This window comes from Pipra filicauda, unplaced genomic scaffold (genome assembly GCF_003945595.2).
Source record: "Pipra filicauda isolate LSUMZ 115617 unplaced genomic scaffold, ASM394559v2 scaffold190_size1978887_pilon, whole genome shotgun sequence".
In the NCBI taxonomy this organism is placed as follows: Eukaryota; Metazoa; Chordata; class Aves; order Passeriformes; family Pipridae; genus Pipra; species Pipra filicauda.
Window position 1 is genome coordinate 1,176,601 of NW_024104299.1, and position 19,240 is coordinate 1,195,840.

At 42.5% G+C, this 19,240-nt stretch overlaps 1 protein-coding gene across 1 annotated transcript; it reads left to right on the forward strand.

Annotated features, from left to right (window-relative positions):
* The first annotated feature begins 569 nt into the window (after nucleotides 1–569).
* Nucleotides 570–18,943, forward strand: RPP30 (ribonuclease P/MRP subunit p30). Its single transcript, XM_027717894.2, has 11 exons — nucleotides 570–672; nucleotides 1,743–1,798; nucleotides 2,110–2,166; nucleotides 2,710–2,784; nucleotides 3,329–3,400; nucleotides 8,733–8,822; nucleotides 10,948–11,064; nucleotides 14,461–14,490; nucleotides 14,920–14,957; nucleotides 16,065–16,144; nucleotides 17,603–18,943. The coding sequence occupies exons 1-11, from the start codon at nucleotides 591–593 to the stop codon at nucleotides 17,710–17,712; spliced, it is 807 nt and encodes a 268-aa protein (XP_027573695.1). The 5' UTR covers nucleotides 570–590; the 3' UTR covers nucleotides 17,713–18,943.
* Nucleotides 18,944–19,240: the final 297 nt, after the last annotated feature.

The following is a 19,240-nucleotide window of genomic DNA, read 5'->3' on the forward strand; positions in this document are numbered from 1 at the left end:
AATGGTAGAATAACATTTGTGCTTTTTGTAGCAGTGCTACACAGTGAACTTGCATCTGATTAGAGATTCCCTCAGTCCTTCTGCACGTCAGGGGATATTTGTTTCACGTGTTTCAATTAACGTAGGAAAGAGAAGACCTTGCAACAACTAGAAAGGATTTCTTTTATTTTTTATTGACAATGTTCAGATGGAGCTCAACCAGTTTAACAGGCGATAAACGCTCCATTGCAGCAAAGCTACCGCTCCACCTGGTGGGCACACGGCGGCTCTGAGGAGCGCGGGGAGCCTCGGCCGGCGCCGCTCCGGCTGCAGAGACCCCGCCTGCGACCCGAGCAATTCAACCCACAGGCTTTCCCCCGCCCATCGCAGCCCCGTGTCGGGGCACCTCCGACCGGAGCGCTCCCACGGCCACATGAACCCCCCGTTCCCTTGGCTGCTGCGATGCTGCGGGTGCCGCCAGCCCGGCGGGCCCGCGGGCCCGGCACGGCCCGGGACTACACGGCCCAGGCTGCCGTGGGCGTTCGGGGGGCGGTGCCGCCGCCGTGCGCCGCCGCCGTGCCCGGGATCGGCCCGCCCGCCCCGGCGTGAGCATGGCCGGGTTCGCCGACCTGAACCTGCCGCAGGGGCCCGACAAGAAGTCCCTGCAGAGCCTGCTGGAGGCCGCCGCGCACTGTGAGTCCGGGCGGAGGGGCCGCCCGGGGCTCGGTGGGGGGGGGCCCGGGGAGCAACGGGACGCGAGCGCCGGGCTCGGGGAGCACAGGGCTCGGGGAGCGCAGGGCTCGGGGAGCGCCGGGCTCGGGGAGCGCAGGGCTCGGGGAGCGCCGGGCTCGGGGAGCGCCGGGCTCGGGGAGCGCAGGGCTCGGGGAGCGCCGGGCTCGGGGAGCGCAGGGCTCGGGGAGCACAGCCGGAGCCTGCGGGCTGGGGTGGGCGCAGCCGAGCTCTCCGGGGTGAGCCTTTCCTTCCCTCCGCGCCGGCCGACCCCTCTCTGTCCGCTCCCGTGCGGGCGCGTGTTCCCCGGCGCCTCCGCGCTCTCCCTGCCCAGCCTGCAGTTTTTTGTAAGTGCCCGGCTCTGAGCAGCGGGGGAAGCTCGTGGTGTGCTTCGCAGGCTCTGTGTCTGCTTATCCCAGCGTAACAGTTATGTTTTTCCCGACGCGGACAAGTTTTTCCGGCTGCAGTTTCTTATGACCCGGCTCTTTTCCTGCAGAACTGTTGTACAGCCAGGTGCTGCCTGCCCACTGTTTGGAGATGATTTAAATGCCCCTGTTAAATCTACCATCTTCTTTAGAGTCCTTCTGAACGACACCTTTCAGTTTCGTCGGCATCATTTTGAGTCCTCATATTTGCCTTCTCCCATAGTTGTGTCTCTCCCAGCTCTGCGTCGCCTGCAGTTTTAACAACTGTCCTGAATGTACTTAACAATTTTCCGTAAAGAAAGTCATAAACGGGGCCAAACTCGGCCAAATCTTTGAGGACCTCAACCCCAAGTATTCGTGTTCATAAAGCTCTGCCATTGAGTAAAAGTTGTCAGGCCTGGGATATGTTAAAAGGCAAACAATTTTTTTTTTTTATTTTAAAACACTTTCTTGGGTGAACCAACCTTTTAAAAAAAATAATGTGAAAGCTAAATATGCACCCGATTTATTAATTTTAAGACCTTTAAGTAATGACTGTTTAACAGTTTTTTGATTGGTTTTGTTTCCATTAGTTTACTGGACAAAACACTCTTATTGTGTGTTTTTCAGTGGGATATTCTGCAGTTGCTCTTAATCATGTCATCGATTTTAAGGAAAAGAAACAGGTAATTTTTCTTGGGATTATTTTTTTAGCATATTTTCTCTAGTAAACCTACTGCTTTATTGCATGTTCCCAGATGGCTTTATCTGCAGAATGCACATCTAGACACAAGTACAAAAAAACTTGTAAAAAACTCCCATTTTATAATTTAGTATTATTGCCCTTGGGTTAGTTTTTAGTGTGGTTCGTGTACTGTCCCAGGGAAATGGTTTTGTTAGCATGGTAAATTTCTTCTCGTGAGCGGAACACAGCTTTTGTTTACTTGTAAACCTAACCCATCACATTTTTAATAACTTTGTTCTATTCTCTTTTAAGGAAATCATCAAGCCAGTATCTCCTTCGGAGTTGTTTCCATCTTTGCCTATTGTACAAGTATGTCTAGTTACATTCTATCTGTGTATTATTATTCTGAGATACATTCTTTTGCCTTGGTGTGTTTGTATATGTGATTTTGTATACTAGATGTTAATCAGAAAAGAGAAATTTGTCCATTGATGGTTAAAAACACCAAGCCTTGGAAGAATGGTACACTCACCTTAGTCTCTATTCATTATTTTAGAAATTTTTAAAGATTGCTTTATGTGAATTTTGAATCTGCTTGTAGTCGAATAATTACAGTACAGTTCTTGAAATTTGAGTTTTGGAAATAACTTCCTGGTTTTGATGGAGCAAAATTTGGATATAATAAAATACAAGACTATTTCAGGTCATTGATATTAATTCAGGAACTTACAGTGGCCTACCTGGGGAATTATAGCAGTAATAAAACATACTCAGTTTTTCTGCGTGATTTTTTTTCTTTCTTTCTTTCTTTTTTCTTTCTGTTGACCCTTTTTATAGCAGGCTGGGTGGAAATCACCACAAATTTTTTCTTTGGTGGTTTTTAAGTCTTTTATATTATTTCTTGTTCTGTAGGGGACATCTAAAAGAATTAAAGTCTTAACCCGGCTAACACTTGTTGTTTCTGATCCTTCCCACTGTAATCTCTTGGTAAGTATATTTAGTAATCAATTTTCCAATTTTTGTTTCTTTTTCTCAGTGAATAAATAAAATTTTGGAAATTTTATGGGGAGAACTCCCTAGATTTTATAGGGCACTCAGCAGTGATTTCTCAGATTGCATCTTTAACAAATAATGTGATCACGAAGAGGTGCAGACTAACAAGACTGTATATGGCTTCTGCTGATCATGTGTCAATAAGGAACAGTAGTTCTGTTCCTTGGTTCTTTTCTTCAATTTCTGGACTTCTGTGCATAAACTGGAAGACCATGAGCAAGCCTTGTGTCTGGTTGTGTTTTAGTGTTACATGATTGAAGCAAAAGGTTTAAGTGCCTTAGTAGGTGGGTGGCAATAAGGCTCAAATTGAGAATGAATGACTTCACAGTAGAGACCTACTGTGTAGTTGGATGATTATTGGCTTTCTTTTAGTACTAGGAAAAAAGAAATTTTCTTCTCATTATTTTGGTTTTAATCATTGTGCATAGATTTGATATCTGCCAGAATTAAAGGTAGTAATTTTTTGCTCCTTTTGTAGAGATCAACATCTGCAAATATAAGGTTATATGACATCATAGCAGTATTTCCAAAGACTGAGAAACTGTTCCATGTAAGTACAATCATCTGATCTGTAATGCTTATTCAATAACTTTTAGTGCCTTGAGCTAGTTTAAGTACATGCTTTGTTTTGATTTTATTTCCTATTTTATAAAGACCTTATGGGGCTAATTAAGCATTATAGGCTGCCTGGTCAGTTAATAGTCTGAGCAGGTTGGGAGGGATTGCAGGAGGCTGCAAGGCCTTGAGGTGACAGGTCAGAGTCTGAAACATCTACCTGATCTACCTGATGAATGGACTTGTCTGCCTCTGCACTGTGGTTGCCTTTGTGTATCTTGTACTCTAATGAGGAGAGAAAACATCCTTTTTTTCCCCCTGATATATGTGTATTATCATCATGTAGAAAAATTCTCTCTTGAACTTTAATTTCTCAAACTCTGACTTCCCCAAAACACACTTGTGATCTTCTGTTAGCATTAATTGTTCCAGGTTTCTGAAATGCTGGGGAGGATTTTAAAGTGGAACTAATGTGATTCTGAGAGTTACCTTCTTCCTTTTAGTCCTAGGTCCTCTCCTGAAAGTTTGTCCAAAAGAATAGCTGATATCTTTCTTCTTTTTCTTTTTCCTTCTTTATTTTAAATCAAAAGAGGAGCAGGAGCTTACAAGACAGAGCCAGTTCTGGTTGTCACAGCATCTTATGAACAGATAAACTAAAATTTCCAAAAGTAAATATGCCTGATTAAGCCCAATAGCCCTTGCTTCATTGTCAGACTGAGATTTGTGGGTTTGTTTTGAGTGTTTTAGATGCTCAAGTTGAATGAGAGAAGGTTCACTTCTGTGATTTCATGATACATCTGTTACTTTGCCTGCTGAGAAAACCATTGAGGCTGTACAAAAGTAGAACAGCCTCAGGGGAAACACTTGAAGGGCAGACGGTCATTTTCTCACTCAGATTTTATCCTGACTGTTCAGAGTAAACCTGCAACTGAAAACTACCTCCACAAAATTGGTGAGTCTTTGAAGGTGTTACTGAACAGGTGCTGATGTTTGTAGCAGTGGTAGCACACCCAGTATGAGAGAAAATGGTTTGAATAGGTTTGAATAATTTTCAAACCTTAGTTAGGACTAATTTGTGACCGTAGCTCAACAGCATTGTTTCTCACATTGGTTTATGTTAATAGAAATGCAAATATTTTGAACAAGCCCCCCAATACTCTGTCATTTCTGTCATGTTAGAAAAACAAGGTGTTGCCAGTGTGTTTGACAGTGAACTGGTTTGGTTTATTTCTGGTGTTTGACTGGAGAAGACATTAGTGAGAGTTGATACTTCTAAATACAGTGATGTGCAGTAACTCTTTAACCATTACTTAAAGCACCAAGCATCGTATTGTTTTCCAGCCTTTATTCATAGCTGGTATGTCTTCAATACAACTTTCATACCAGAAAAAATCCTAGTTTTAAAACACTGTCTGAGACAGAAAGATCTCAGCTTGGCTTGTTGGGTGATAGGTGTTCACCTCCATTTCCCTCATATTTTTATTTAAATTGTTCTCAAATACTTGTTAACAGCTGATGTCAATGTTCTGATCAGGTGGAGCACTTTGAAGCAAATGATGTTTTTATCAGATTTTTTCTTACAAAACCCAGTATTGTGATGTCTGACCTGTTGTAAGCTCATAAATATAGTTAAGTCTGAACTGTGAGAGTAGATGGAAGCATCCCATCTCTGTTAGCCTTGGCAGTCAGGAAGCAGGCGTGCTTGTTGTGTGAGGCAGTGTTAAGGAGGCACAGGGACACCAAAAACAACTGTGAGTCTCTTTGGAGAATTTACTTTCAAAGGGAACTTGTCAGTTTAAAACTGAATCTGGTGGTTGGCTTTTCTAAAAAAGCCACTTTCCAGTACTGTTGAGTACCTGTTTTGCCACATTAAAATTATATTCTTCTGTTTTGTTTTTCTAAATTATTTCCCCTCCTTTTTGAAGACTTGTCCAAGTAAAGTACAAAGCAAGAGGCTGTAGAAGAAGGTGAACTTTAAAGAATCTTTCAGCAGAAGAATTCAAGCACTAATTATAACAGTTACAGCTTAATAAAACTAATTTCTGAATTTTATTTCCCGTGCAAGATTTTAGGACTCTTGGGGGTGTGATGGAGGCAAACGGTTGTAAAATACTTTTAAGAGCCACTCTCCACCTCTCTCTTTTGATCTCTGGCAACAGCATAAAATCTCACTTCTTAAGTGAGCTCAGTCAGTTATCATATGTTTAAACAAGTGCCTGAAGTTAGATAATCAGCAGGGGTATGCTGTGTTGTTTTTAGGGGAAAGGATGTACTCTCATTTAAGGGTGATTATTGTTTATTTTCAGCCATATCATGAGTCCTGCTGTAGTTGGACATCCAGCTGTGGCGGTGCTTAAGCTGTCATAAACATTTCTGCATGAAAAACACTCATTTCTGCAGGACCCTGACTGCTCTGCTGATGAGGCTGCTTGTATGCCTAGCTGCCTGGCAGTTTGCTTTGAGGAACCTGCTTTTGGCTGAACAGTAACCAGAGTTTTTGCCAAGTTATTTTTCAGGCAGATCCGCTTTTCTGCTCTGATTCAGCCATGTGGGTCATTGTGGCACAAAGTGGATGGCTGTGCTCTGGGCAGGCTAGTGCAGACAGAGACTGGTTAAGCTGAGACTCCGTGCAGTGTGTTAGGACAGAAACAGGATTGTCAGTGGGATCATTTTCATTGCTTCCATGCTGGCAGCACTTTGAGCTGGGGATGGAACCCAAGCATGTTCCTTGCAAACCACATGAGGTGAAAGACTTCATCCTTACATGTTCACGTTCAGGGCAGGTTTGAATGTGTGGCTTTTGTTTTAAGATTTTAGATTTTCTAAACTGTCTGTGGAGAGCTGTGTCAGTTTTGTAGAGGTATCAACAGGGAGTCTGACACAAGTGACATTACATATGGGGTTTCAGCACCTACATTTGGCTCTTATGACTCATGGATGTTTCTCCATTAAGAATAAAGCCATCTAGAGTGGGTCACAAATCAACTTCATATTTTAAAATTGGTTTTTGGTAACTCAGCATTACCTCAAGGGTATGAGGAAGCTATATTTGCCAATTGTAGAACAAGCTTCTTTAAGTCTCCCAGAAGGATTGTTTTGGGCTGCAACAGGAATGCCCACTCTGTGCCAGTAATAAAGTCTGTGCCTGTTGCTTTTCAAAACTTTTGCTTTTTAAGATTTCTGAATGTTAATTGTGTTAGTTAGCTCTGTTTGCTGTTTGTAAGCAATTAGCTGATCACCAGTATCTATAAAAGCTCGTGTAAGTTTCAGGATGTAGTGCAAAGCCAAATTTCAATGTTTATTCCTAAAATATTGCCAAAGCTTGCTTCAGAGCATCCAAACCGTGGCAAATTTATTTATTTAGGGCTGTCTAGAGTTTCCCAGCAGATGGGGCTCTTGCCCACAGTGTGGCCAGGCAGGTGCTGGGCTATGCAACCACTGCATGTCATTTTCTGCATGAAGTTGTTGCACTTCAGATCCTTTCAGCAGGCAGGGTAACCTTAAGTTGCCTGCATGTGTGACTTGTGAGCCAGAGATTGGCTGAACATAAGAATGTCTGGAGAAATCTCCTCTCCAGTTTTCCATGCAGTGCAGGAATTCCTCAGGGGGAGGTATGACTCTTAATTTTGTTTTCCCTTGGTGGTATTTTCTGAAATGTTCTGGTCACTGGAATCCTGTAGATATCCTGGCATTTGAGTCACTCTCTCTCCAACTGTGCTTAATTTGCAAACTGGAAAAGACTTTTCCAGTGTTTCTGGAGCTGATTAGGAAGGCTTGACTTCTCATGACATAGGGAAGCTTGAATGCTTCTGATGTCTGTTTTTGCTTTCCTTCATTTTTAGCATTATCTCTTCCTGTATTTTCTATGGCCTCACTGACATCCTTTCAAGAACATGATTCACGGCTATTTGTTCTGTGCATGTTCCTGTAAATCACCTCTGTCTGGTAGTTTGTGTTTCATGTAAGACAAGGAGGAAGACTGGCTGTAGTAGGGCTGAACTTCCATATGCAAGTTTAATTCTATGCAATAGATTCCAACAGTGTCCTGTCTAACAGAGCTGATAAAGTTTAGTCTGAACGGCCTGGTAGAGATATTTTAACTTCAAAAACCTTGTGGTTTGACTGCACGTGTGCTGTGGCTGTCTTGTCTAGGAGGGAGCGCTATCAACAGCTAAGAAACATTCCTAAAGCTGGGTGTCTGCTCTCATCTCCATCCAAATTCCCTGTGAACAGACCGGTAGAAGAGTAGTTTGCAAAGCAATAGGCTGCCTTGCATCAGAGCAGCCCAGCCCTGGGACTGCCCGCAACCCCCACTGCTTTCATGCCGGTGGGAGGAGGGATGAATGGTTGGCGCCTGGCCCAGGTGTATTTGGAGCAGTTGCTGGCAGGTTTCTGAAAGCAGAGAGTTCCCCTACACACAGAAAATTCCTTTTCAACTTCCTCAGCCTATTTTATTTTCTTTGTTACAACGCTGTTTGCAGACATTAGTCTGGCCCCGTGTAATCATCTTTATCGGGTAGGCACATATAATTCCTACATACCTTGTGTGCACTAAGGGCTCCCTTTTATGTGCAGTTGATTTTCCCTGTATCTCAGTGTGATGAGTCTCCACCCATTGTTGGTTCCCTCCATCTCTTAATACAACCTGTAAATTGTGGTATGAATTCAAAGCTAAACTTTTAAACTGTAGCCTTCAGTGCCATCTTCAGGCCCCACCAGAGGTGTGGCTCTCAGAAAAAGCTGCACATTCTCCACCTAGCCAAGAAAGAGAGGCTCTGTGGATCGGTCTCCAGTACTGGACATGCAACACCACCAGTCACTGTCTAAAATTCTGCTTTTCTTTCAGTTTTTGTTGCTTTTGGTAAAAATAACTAATCCTGAAAACAGGTGTTGCACTGGAAGTGGAGCATGATAGGGTAGGGGGCAGTTCCTGGGTTGTTCCCTTTGTAAACTGGGGTTGTTCCTGTCACAGGTTGAACCTGTGAGTTCTTTTGTCAAAAGCCAGCATTGCTTCTGCATGTCCTCTGTGAGATAAAAACAAAGCAGTAAGCCTTGCTTTGGGGTTGGTCATTAATTTATTGGAAAAGTAGCTCTCTGAGTGAGGGAAGACTTGAGGTTTAAGCCTCAGATGCTCAGGCTGTGCATTTGTAGCCCTGCTGTTCTGTTGGCATACCTACATGGCATAGTACGTCTTAATTTTAGAACCGAACTGACCTTGGAGAGGCGTTTGTTGCATTAAGAAATGAAAGAGAACATTAATGCACCTAAAGTTGGTTATGCATTTTCTTTGGCATATCTAATAACCTGTTCCTGTCTCTTTGCTGTAGATCGCTTGCACAACTCTAGATGTGGATCTGGTATGCATAAATGTAACAGAAAAGCTGCCATTCTACTTCCGAAGGCCCCCTGTGAATATGGTAAATTTACATCTAATTGTTTTTTTGCTGTTAGACTGAACTGACATTAAATACAGAATTTGTGTTGAATTCCCTACTCCTTTCCTCCCACCATTCCCATCCAAGCAGTTCTTTTATTTTCTTGCATAATATATGGTGTTGTTCCAGATGTCCCTCACTTCAGGGCCTCCACTGCAGCATTTAATACACAGTGATGTATATTCTTTCTTTTTCTCCTCCTGTCCCCCGCTTAAGAAGGCAGAAGTGGTGTTCCCAGGGAATGGAAACAGAGCCTTAAGGCCACTACTCTGCCATGCAATGAGATGTGGTGTGATTGCTGACTAAGCTGCTTCCCAAACCAGAAGTGGTACAGCTGTGTCAGAATAGATAAACAGCCCCGTGATTTAAAAGACAAGAAACATGAATGACAGTGTTAATTTAGGAGAAAGATGATGTGCTGGTTACTTGGAAGACAACTGTGTTGAATCCATACTTAAACAAAAGAATGTCTTGGTAATTGAACCAAATGTGAAATTGCTAAATATCTGCTGTGGGACACAAGATGACTGTCAGCGTGGATCCAATATTTTTTTAATTCAGTTCTGCCTACTTTGGTGGCTTGCCAGAAAGTTTAATCTGAACATGCTCTTAGGTGAACTAGTTGTTTCCTCTGAATATATGTCCAGGTTCATTCTACATGGGTATTTTTGGCTGATGTAGTCCTTAGTGCTTAAAAATTTAAATTTGGAATTGGCTAGTAATCCTACTTCCTTTTCTCAGAAAGTTTGACCTAGAATAAAAATTAAAAATTATCTAGAATTAATTCTGAAACAGAATAAAAATATTACATCAGATTTTATTATAAACTGAGAACTTTAACATTCCACCTGGAATAACAATTTTGTATGGAATGTTGTTTGAGAGTACCTTAGCTGCCTAAAACTCCAGAAGATGATCCAGGTAAGGAGCTGTGTGGCTCTTGGAGCCCTGTGTTGGGAGACATTTTCCTTACAAGCTACTTCTCATCTTTCACACTCCCAGCTGCAAGGCATTCTGTCTGTTGGACTGGTTTTGTGCATCCCGGGGCAGTCAGTTTTGGTTGTTACGATGCCAGACAGACAGATTGGCAGGCAGCTGAAGTGGTGGGGATGGGGTTAAAAATCTGCTTGACTGGAAATTGGTGTATTGCCATCACCTGTTTTGGTTTTGATAAAGTCAGGCTTCTCTTGTTTGCAGATGTCAGACCAGTTCTGTGTAAACCATTTGATGTATACATAGTTTCTGTTGTGCTTGCATGCAGAGGTCATGCATGGATGGGAGCTGGATTAATTCCATCTGTATTCAGTTACTGGACTCTCTTACAATGTTAGCATTGCAGCATATTTTAATAATATGAGTATTAAGCATAGAGTATCACTTCAGGCAAATGTATTATAGGCCATGGACCAAAGAACTCCCAGCTCTAAATTGTGTCTTTATCACTAGTGCACTGTGCCCCATAGCAAGTTGCTTAACCTTTCTCTGTTTGCAAAAACAAGAATACTAGGCTTTTGGTGAGGTACTTTGACAGATAGCAAAGATTTTAAAGCAGCTGAAAATATAATCAGTATTACTATTTGGAACCTCTTCTGTGACTCAGTGTTATTTAATATTGTCACAAATACCAGAGTATGCTGTGAGACAGGAGAAGGGTCTTGATTGCTGCTTTTATGCAAGGACAAATTCTTCATCTGCAAGACATGGGTACTGTGGGAAGTGGTGATCTTCCTTACAGGAGGGTGTGGGACTAAAGGAGTGGAGTGCTCAAGGTTTCAAGACTTGTTTCTGACCAGCAGTGTTTACCTGTTTCCTCATCTCCGTGATAGTGGAAAGCCAATTAAAACAACTAAGTGGCTGGTAATTCTTTGTTTGTTAAACCTCATTTATCTGTCATCCCAAGATTCAAGTACACATACCTGATGTACAGTGGAGCTTTCCCCTATGATCCTTTCATGCTATGCTGGGCTTTTGCTGGAAAAATTCCTCCTTAATTTTTTCATATATAAAACAGTTAAACTGAGAATAAGCTACATCAATAATAGACAGCAGTTGTTAGATTGTTAGGCTTCTCTCCTTTTGATTTTTGATTACTCTCTTTCATGTGAAGGCAATAGATCGAGGCATTTACTTTGAACTTCTTTACACGCCTGCCATCAAAGACTCCACAATGAGAAGATACACAATTTCCAATGCGATCAGCCTGATGCAGATCTGCAAAGGAAAGGTAAGCTCTCAAAGTGAAAACTAGGTAATTAATTCAGTTCAAATTCTTCTAGGGTTGTACAGACTGAGCCATTTTAAATGAGTTTGATGCCAGGGTATCTGAAGTTGTGACTGAATCTTTGCCTACTAACACAAGGACACAATTATTCTAGCTCCAGATACTTCCAGCCTTTCACCACTGCCTGCTTTCTTAAGTTGTCAAACTGTTAGATTCTTTTTTCAGAACAGCCTATGTTTTTTTGTGGTGTGCAATTCCCAAAACAAAGGTGGGAGGGGATGGGGAGAGAATAAAGTTCCAGAGATCTAAGATTTGCACTAGAACTGAAATCCATGCATTTCTTTCAAATCCCCCATTTCATATTTCTGATTGACCAAAAGCTCTTTTTTTTATATATTGAATATGGGGGAATAGAAAACAATAAGAAAAAAAGTAGAAATCTTGTTTTGTTAAATGGTTAGTAAATTCCTTGTGTACAAAACAGACCCAACAGCTAGCTGGCTGTCAGCCAAGGCTTTGCTGCAGTCAGATCAACTGCATTCTTCCATGCTACTGAAACCCAAGGAAGAAGTAATGCTGAGATGTCTGTAATCCATTGCTCTCATAACTTCCCTCCTCCCAGGCTACCAGGTTAAGCTGTCTGTCATGCTGGGTCCTCTCAGGACATGATTTTTTAATAGGGAAGCATATCATAATACATACCCAAGTTAAAAGAAATTGTAGCTCCCACCAACTTTATTGGAAATGGCCTTTGCCACAGCTAGTCCAGAGAAGCTGAAATTGGCCTTACCCTGCAAATCTAGTCTGAAGTGGGATATAGAGCTTGGAAGGCAAATTAAAAGTAGATCCATCATTACCTCAGTTCCCCTCAGGCATGGCAACTTTTATAGGACAGCAGAGTGGGTCAAGCAGGTTAATTCCCTTGGTGCTACAGAATAAAGTAAGTATTTGCACAGTCTTTCCTGAGAAGCCCAGCTCTGGGAGTTAATTGCACAAAATACTGACTTGGACATGAATTATATACGCAACAGGCCCCTTTCCTTTGACATTTGTTTTTTGCCAGTGCTTCTCTTTCCTCTGTGCAGTTCAAGATGTGCTTCTCACATGGTTGTTGATTTGGAGAGGACCAGTTGAGTTGATGTCACAAACAGGGCAAGTGAGATGTTCAGATGCTCAGGCTTGCATGCTTTTATTCTGCACCTGTCAGTCTTCAATCTGTAGCCAGCAGAGCTGGTTGTTAGCCCTTACTGACAGTTTGCTTCCATCAGTCACGTAAAGGCGCTTTTTAAAATTTTTTTTAATGAGACAGGAGATGGCTGGTCCATAGACTACTTGCATTGGCACCTGGCACCCAAGTCTTGCCTTCTGTAAAATTTAGTTGCTGAACTTGCAGAACCTTTTGGATCCTTTTGTTCTTCCTCTGTTGTAGCAGGGCAGAGAAACTTCCAGAAATTTGCTGGTGTCTGCATTGCACGGAGTCCTTAAAACATGTTAAAGTGTGCAGGGGATGAAGAAGGGATTTGCCTGCCTTGCTAGTCAGAAGGTGTGCATAGCCACAGTCCCTCACCTCCTGTGTTTTGGTAACTGAGTCTGAGTGCTGCCTGGAGCAGTGTTCTGAACAGCTGCTGTCTCCTTTACCTGGGGAGATAGTGTTTTGCCTTTGAGTTTTTCCCTTTAGCCCTTCTCTTAGATTTGCCTTTACCTGCCTCTCTTTTTGCTTGCTAGCAGTGCTTTTCTTGTCTGCTCTTGTCTCCTTCTCCTGTCTTACTCATCCTCTAATGGAAGCCAGTTGCCTTTGAACCAGGCAGAGCATATCTCCCATGCACAGTGGTGAACCACAATCCCATGCTGGTTCAAGATCTTGCACAGCTGCTCTGGGAGCTTCTCTGAGCCTGGGACACAGGCGTTAGTTGCTACAGCTCGGAGCAGGAGACTTGAATTTTCCCAGCAAACTCTTGCAGTCAGCACCACTGAAGCTCAAAAGCACCCTTGGGATCCATAGTGCAGTCAATTTAAAGGTGAACTATGCAGAAAGAAATGTCCTAGGCACCATCAGGACGTGTGCTGTTAAGTCACGGTGATGTATGTATCGCTTCTGGCCTTCCTTATGGTAAGGCAGAATTGTCTGGCCCATCCTCTCCTCAGCACACAAGGAAACCTTGGGCACAGTGTGAACATACAATCATTTTCATGTAGCTTTCACATGTTGAGTTCCAGTTGCACACAGGGCATTTTCTTCCAGTGTCTGCCCTTCTCTTTATGCTGTGGAGGTGGCAGGACAAGCATAGCAGTGTGAGGAAGGGATCTAAAGCCCCACCTTGAAAGTGGAGGTGGCATGATGTGTTGGTGGTACTGACGTCAGAGAGGGAAAGCCTTTTGCTGCCTCAGTACAATTCTCATTCCTACCCACTCAGGCAAGAATTCCCAAAGCTTTTTATTCAGTGTAATAAAAGGTGCAAAGCAGTTTTGCTGCTGCAGAGTTTCCACCTGTGGAAAACAGTCTCCCCTGGGTGAGCATCCTTGGAGGTTTAACTTTAGAAAAGCTCTGGCAGCTGAGCTGTGGTGTCTGCCAGCCCCTGTGTAACTGACATACCTGTTTTGCAGAAACCTTTTAGGAGTGAAGGGAGAAGGATTTCTTTCAGCCTGGCAATTTTCGTAGGGGTGCCAGTGTTGAGGGTATGGCACGAATTGGCACCACTGCCTAGGTGTAGATAGGTTTCCTGAACCACTGTGCGTCTGATTAAGGCCAACGTGAATGCTGAGCTTAGCATCAAGTTGTACTGCAACAGAGTAGGCTGAAAATTCAGGAGCACCAAACTGTCTAAAGGCACTATCTGTAAGCTGCTTTTGGGGGATCCTGGACTCCTAAATCCATTTCCATTACATCTCAGAGCGCGTTGTTGTTTGTATGGGCCATCTTTCAGCTGGTGTAAATAAAGAGGGCACTTCTTAACACCGTGTCTGCAGCTCTGCGTTTTTTTCTTTACCCTTAGGGTCCCTTTGAAGTCCACTATGAGTGATACAGGCCGATAGGTACTTGCTTAATGCCACCACTCTTGACATTTATACTGCTTAGCCTGTCCCTCTTAAAGGTGCTGTACTTACTCAACTCCTATGTCTCTGTGAGAGGTTTATAACTGCAAGGGAGGCTTGTGCCAGTGCCCCTCTCTGTGTAGGGGACAGGGCAATAACTGAGTTTAATCATGTCCTCGAATTAAGATCCCACCCTGCTAGAGTTCACTTCATCTGAGGGCCTCAGATACTCTGATGTTTAATTGAGCTCTGAGCCTGAACTTAGTTAATGCTCATAAAGTCTTTGCTGTTTTCTGATTTTTTTTTTTTTTTTTCATTTCTTGATGCTGTCTGACAGATGAATGTTTGTCTTCTTTTGTTTTCCAGAACATAGTTATATCTAGTGCAGCTGAAAGGGTAAGTCCTAGATTTTTTTTCTGAAGTCAGAACAATTTGAAGATTTATCTGTGGCTTAAGATACAGCTTTAATTAAAAACTAAACATATAAAAATTGTAAGTTTAAATATGATTGCCATCTTCAGGAGTTTTTTAATCAATCTGCTTTACCAAAGAATTGTATTATGGGTTTGGGGATTTTCTTTTTGTTGTTTTGTTGGGGCTTCTGGGGGGTTTTTGTTGCTGCTGCAATATTTTCCATGACAGTTTTTTCCCAGCTGGGGACTCTGCCAAAACAGTGGTATTTGTTTGATTTCCTAGTGTATCTTCGGCAGCTTGCTCTAATGTAGAATTTAATCTTGCCTTCCTGATAGCCTTGTCCAGCTTGCTCACTCTGTCAGCCTGCAAGCAAGGGCATGCACATATTCAAACTTCTTTGTTTTTTTTTAGCCTCTAGAACTACGAGGTCCTTATGACGTGGCTAATCTGTATCCTTTTCACCAGTCAAAGACAGCAGTTAGTAATAACTTGAAAGTTCAAAGTGGTTTTGAAATTCTTTCATCCTTTACAGTCCTTGAACTTAATACAGTGATACTTTTTGGTGACCACTTCAATGAATCAGGGCTCTCTGTGTGTGTGGAAGGAGCAACAGATCTTGGTCATGGGGTGGTGTGAGTAGTCACTGCAGATAGTAATGTCTGTGTTCAGCTACAGGTATGTTTTGTTGTGATATACATTGATGTTGTGTGGGTGAAAATGGAGAAATGAATAAAAAACATACAAGTCTATGGACCCTGCAAACCAAACAAGAAATTATTACTTAGGATCTCCAAAGTGCCACATATTTGGTAGCAAAAGCTATAAAATTGTATTTATGTAAAATTACAAGAAGTTCCTATCTGAGTGCTGATTACTTCCGAATTTTCCAGTCCTTAGTTACATATGTAATGTTAAATAAGTGGTTGTGTTCTGGAAACCAAGGAGAGCGTCTTCCCTTCTTTTAGGAATTCAGATGCATTTTTATGACTCTCCCCACCCCACAAGCACATCTCTGGACTGTCCCTCGAAGGGAAGGAGCGTGCTCTGAGTCATGAGAACTGTGTGGGAGGTTGTGCGGCCCGGAAGGATTTTATGTGCAACATTTTCTTCCCTCTTAAAATGAGCAGTCAGGCTCAACCCAAATTAACACACCTAATCTGGTGTCATCCCTGCCGAAGGTGGCTGGAAACTTTTCAGCATCATGCTTTTGTATCAGACAGTGTCCTTTCCCCAAAACTAAAATTTTCCATTGGGTGATTTTTTTGCTTGATTATTCATATCTAAAATGTTCCTGCATTGACAGACTTTTCTTTTCAAAAGTACAGTTTCTTGCCTGGTAAAAAGCAACGTTTCCAGGAGGGCTGCTGGGGAACTGCAGCCTGGAGAATTGGGTGCCTCAGTTCCCTGCCTCTGGGTAACCTTATGCAAAATGTCACTTTGAATTACAGCTTTGCTAATTCCCAGTTATTTGTAGAGTAAGCAAACCTATGTGCTGAGAGACTTCCCTATTCTGTTTGCTCCTTTCTGTGCATTTTGATCCTGAGCAATGCTGACAGAGGTTTGCTGTTTGGCCTGTCGGAAAGCGAAGCAAAGGCAGCGGTGTCTACCAACTGCAGAGCCACCATGCTTCATGGAGGTGAGCACTTGTAAGCTCCTCTAAGTAACATGTGCATTTGCTAAAATAAATTCCTCTTAATGCATATTTTCCAAAGGGTCTGAGACCTTACAAAGCAAGTCAGATTAGGGTTTTAGCTCCCTTGTCCAGTGAATGAAGAGGAGCTTGTGTGGCAAGATTGTGGTTTTTTTTCCCATGTAACCATGTTAGCAAATCAGTAGGGGAACTGGTGGTGCTGTCTGTGCTGGAGCACTCGCTTAACCACATTAACGAGTCATAAATGGTTTAGCCAAAATAGGGACCTGCCTGCTGTGCTTCATAGTGAAACTGTCCCCTGTTTCAGAACAGGTTCTTAGTTTCTTGATTTTTGTTGTTTATTCTGATGGCAGTTTAACTTTCCGAGTAGTCATCTCTTAATTTCGGCCTCTGTCAAGGTTTGTTGGGTAGGTGTGACTTCTAGTCACCTTCCCAACAACTTGAGTTGCTCTAAGGTGCAAATGCGCAGTAGGATTTGGGTCGCATCTCTTTTTTTCAGTAGAAGTGGGGCTTGAACCTGCTGTAATTTGCATCAGGTAGCTTTGATCTCTTGGGGAGGGCATTCCTGTGAGCAGGGTCCTCCTCCAGCTTGCTGCTCATCTACATAGAGGCATAGAGTGTGTTGAAAGAATTTTTGTCAAGTTTATGTAGAATTTCTCAAGACCCTCATCTATCTTATCTGTCTATCTTATCTGTGAAATTAAATAGCAGATGTTGTTTCCCTGTCCCCTAAAGAATTCTAGCCCAGAATAAATCAATATATTTTGGCAAGGTTCTTTCAGAGCCTCTTTGCTAACAAACTATTTGTAGGGAATTTCTTCTACCTTCAAATTTTGCAGAGAAGCCTCCCACCAGTCATTATGAAGTTGGATTGGGCTTCACCAGGTTCTTTGGCAAACATCACACTAGTAGTTTATGGTAATGTTGAGGGTTTGGTAAATAAAATTCTTGAATACCATAAAGCCACTTATTGGGTATGTAGGGGATCCTCTGCCAATATAGCTGTGCCAGTATAGTCTGTTTAGGAGTCCTGGAGTATGTGAATGCATTTTTTTAATATTTTTTTGAGAACGGTATTTTTGGCTCAGAAATGCTTTTGACAATGCTTCAAGAATGTGTCCTTCTGTGACTACTGAACTGATTAAGCCTCGTTTCCTATGGGTTTGTGTCTCTGCAGCCCTTCAGTCCCTGCAGACCTCAGTTTTTCCTTGTTTGCTGTAAATCTACATCCACGATTGTATATCCCCCCATAGTTTCCCTATTCTATAATGCAGTGAATCCCCAGCTCCTGCCCCCAGTTGCTTGCATGCTGTGTATGCTGACTGGCTGGCTGTTCAACATGTTGAACTGTGCTTTGGGGTATGGACATCTGAACTGAGCATGCCTTAAATGCATTAGTGTCATTTTATTTGAGGTACTGCAGCTTCTGCTTGTATATTCCAGAAACTCGGAAGACTGCCTGTGGGGTGGTGTACACAGTGAAGAAGCCTCGCAAGGTTGAGGAGGAGGAAACAACAGTGCCAGCCTGCAAAAAAGCTAAGACTCAAGCTTGAGGACTGAAACAACTGTCAACAGGAGCCTCTTCTTTACCTAGTGTTGAGTCTTCCTCCACCCTCCAGCCCAAGTCCTCCCTTACTGTTTTGTTTAGCCTGGAGAAGAATTATTCCTCTGGTGTTCAAGTGAGGAAAGCTGTGTGAATGAGACTGCTCACCACATGTGGTGAATGTTAGTTCACCACATCTGAAAGGTCATGCTGGGCTTCTGGCCAGGAGACTGACTCTTCACCTGGCCTTAGGTCTCCTGGAATTAGTGCAAAGTCAATGGAACATTTCTAACATGGAAATTTTCACTTGTACATGTGCATTCCTTTTTTATTAAAAGTGTTTCTAAGAACACATGCCTTCATAGTCTAGCTCTTAGGGTTTCTTAAGTTTTAAATACGTCTTTGTACAACTGCAAACCAGTAGATGAAGTTTACCTTCAATGGCCTGTGAAGAGATAATAGTGCAGTAAAAAAAAAATCTGCTTCCCATTCCATTTTGTGATCAATGGCTACAGTGAAGATCCCAGGATCTGTCAATTGCTAGGAGATATCTTGGATTTGTGTTACAGTAGGAGTGACTGAGCTGACCTGCCAGATTTAAATCCCGAAGGCCATCTGTGTCCTGCAGCACTTAAAACCAAGCAGTAACATTAGATGGTTACCGGAGATGGGAAGGAAGAGCCCAAGGTTACACTGAATGTGTGCTCAGCATGGGGTGTTTCAGTTGCAGTGTAACAGCTGTGTCACCTAGGCCTGAGCAGTCTCCACGTCACATCATCTTTACTGCATCATTTCCTTCTTTATGGCCTGTTCTGGAATTGTTGTCTGTGCACGTGTTCATTTTGCTGCCTCTTGCCTTTCCTTCCTTCAGTGCCTCAGCAAACCTGATCTGGCTGCCAAGAAACCAATCATAATAGATTTATGATCAGCAGAGCATTTTCAGAGCTCTTCCAAATGTTGACTGAAGTTTTTCTTGTGATTAAACTAATATAAAAATTACGTAAGCTACTGTACTCAAAATACTTGAGTGAACTTTACTGCAAATATTCCGGTTCTCTGTTTGCACCTGACAACATGTGGAAGTTGTAACACATAGAATACTGGGTCATCTCTGAGCTCTTGGTAACTGGACTGAGCAGAATAGAGGAAGTTCTCAGTAGACTTAACAGTTCTGTATAATACTGATGTAAGTCACAACAGCTTTTGCTTCATTCAACAAATAATGAGATGTTTTTCCTTTATGTTATTATTTTATTTGTTGACTTTGTGACTTCTGACTACTTTATTTGTTGACCATTTTGTTATAGGTATTGGGGAGTAACATATATATATATATATATGATTATGCTCTAACCAGAGAAGAAGCAAAATGTGTTTGGTGCGTGAATACAGAGCATGGAATGCCTCTCTGCTCTGTTCTCTCCCACCTGCAGTTCTGTGTCCTGCTCAGGAGTCTTCAGCACAGGAAGAACATGGACCTTTGGAGTGGGTCCAGAGAGGGCTACAAAGATGATCAGAGGGCTGGAGCGTTTCTCCTA

What these genes read in the sequence shown, in the direction of transcription:
- RPP30 (XM_027717894.2), top strand. Translation starts at nt 591, where the DNA reads ATGGCCGGGTTCGCCGACCTGAACCTGCCGCAGGGGCCCGACAAGAAG. An exon ending in ATTTTAAGGAAAAGAAACAG is followed by an intron (nt 1,799 to 2,109) that starts GTAATTTTTCTT and finishes TTCTCTTTTAAG; the next exon opens with GAAATCATCAAGCCAGTATC. An exon ending in TGCAGATCTGCAAAGGAAAG is followed by an intron (nt 11,065 to 14,460) that starts GTAAGCTCTCAA and finishes TTTGTTTTCCAG; the next exon opens with AACATAGTTATATCTAGTGC.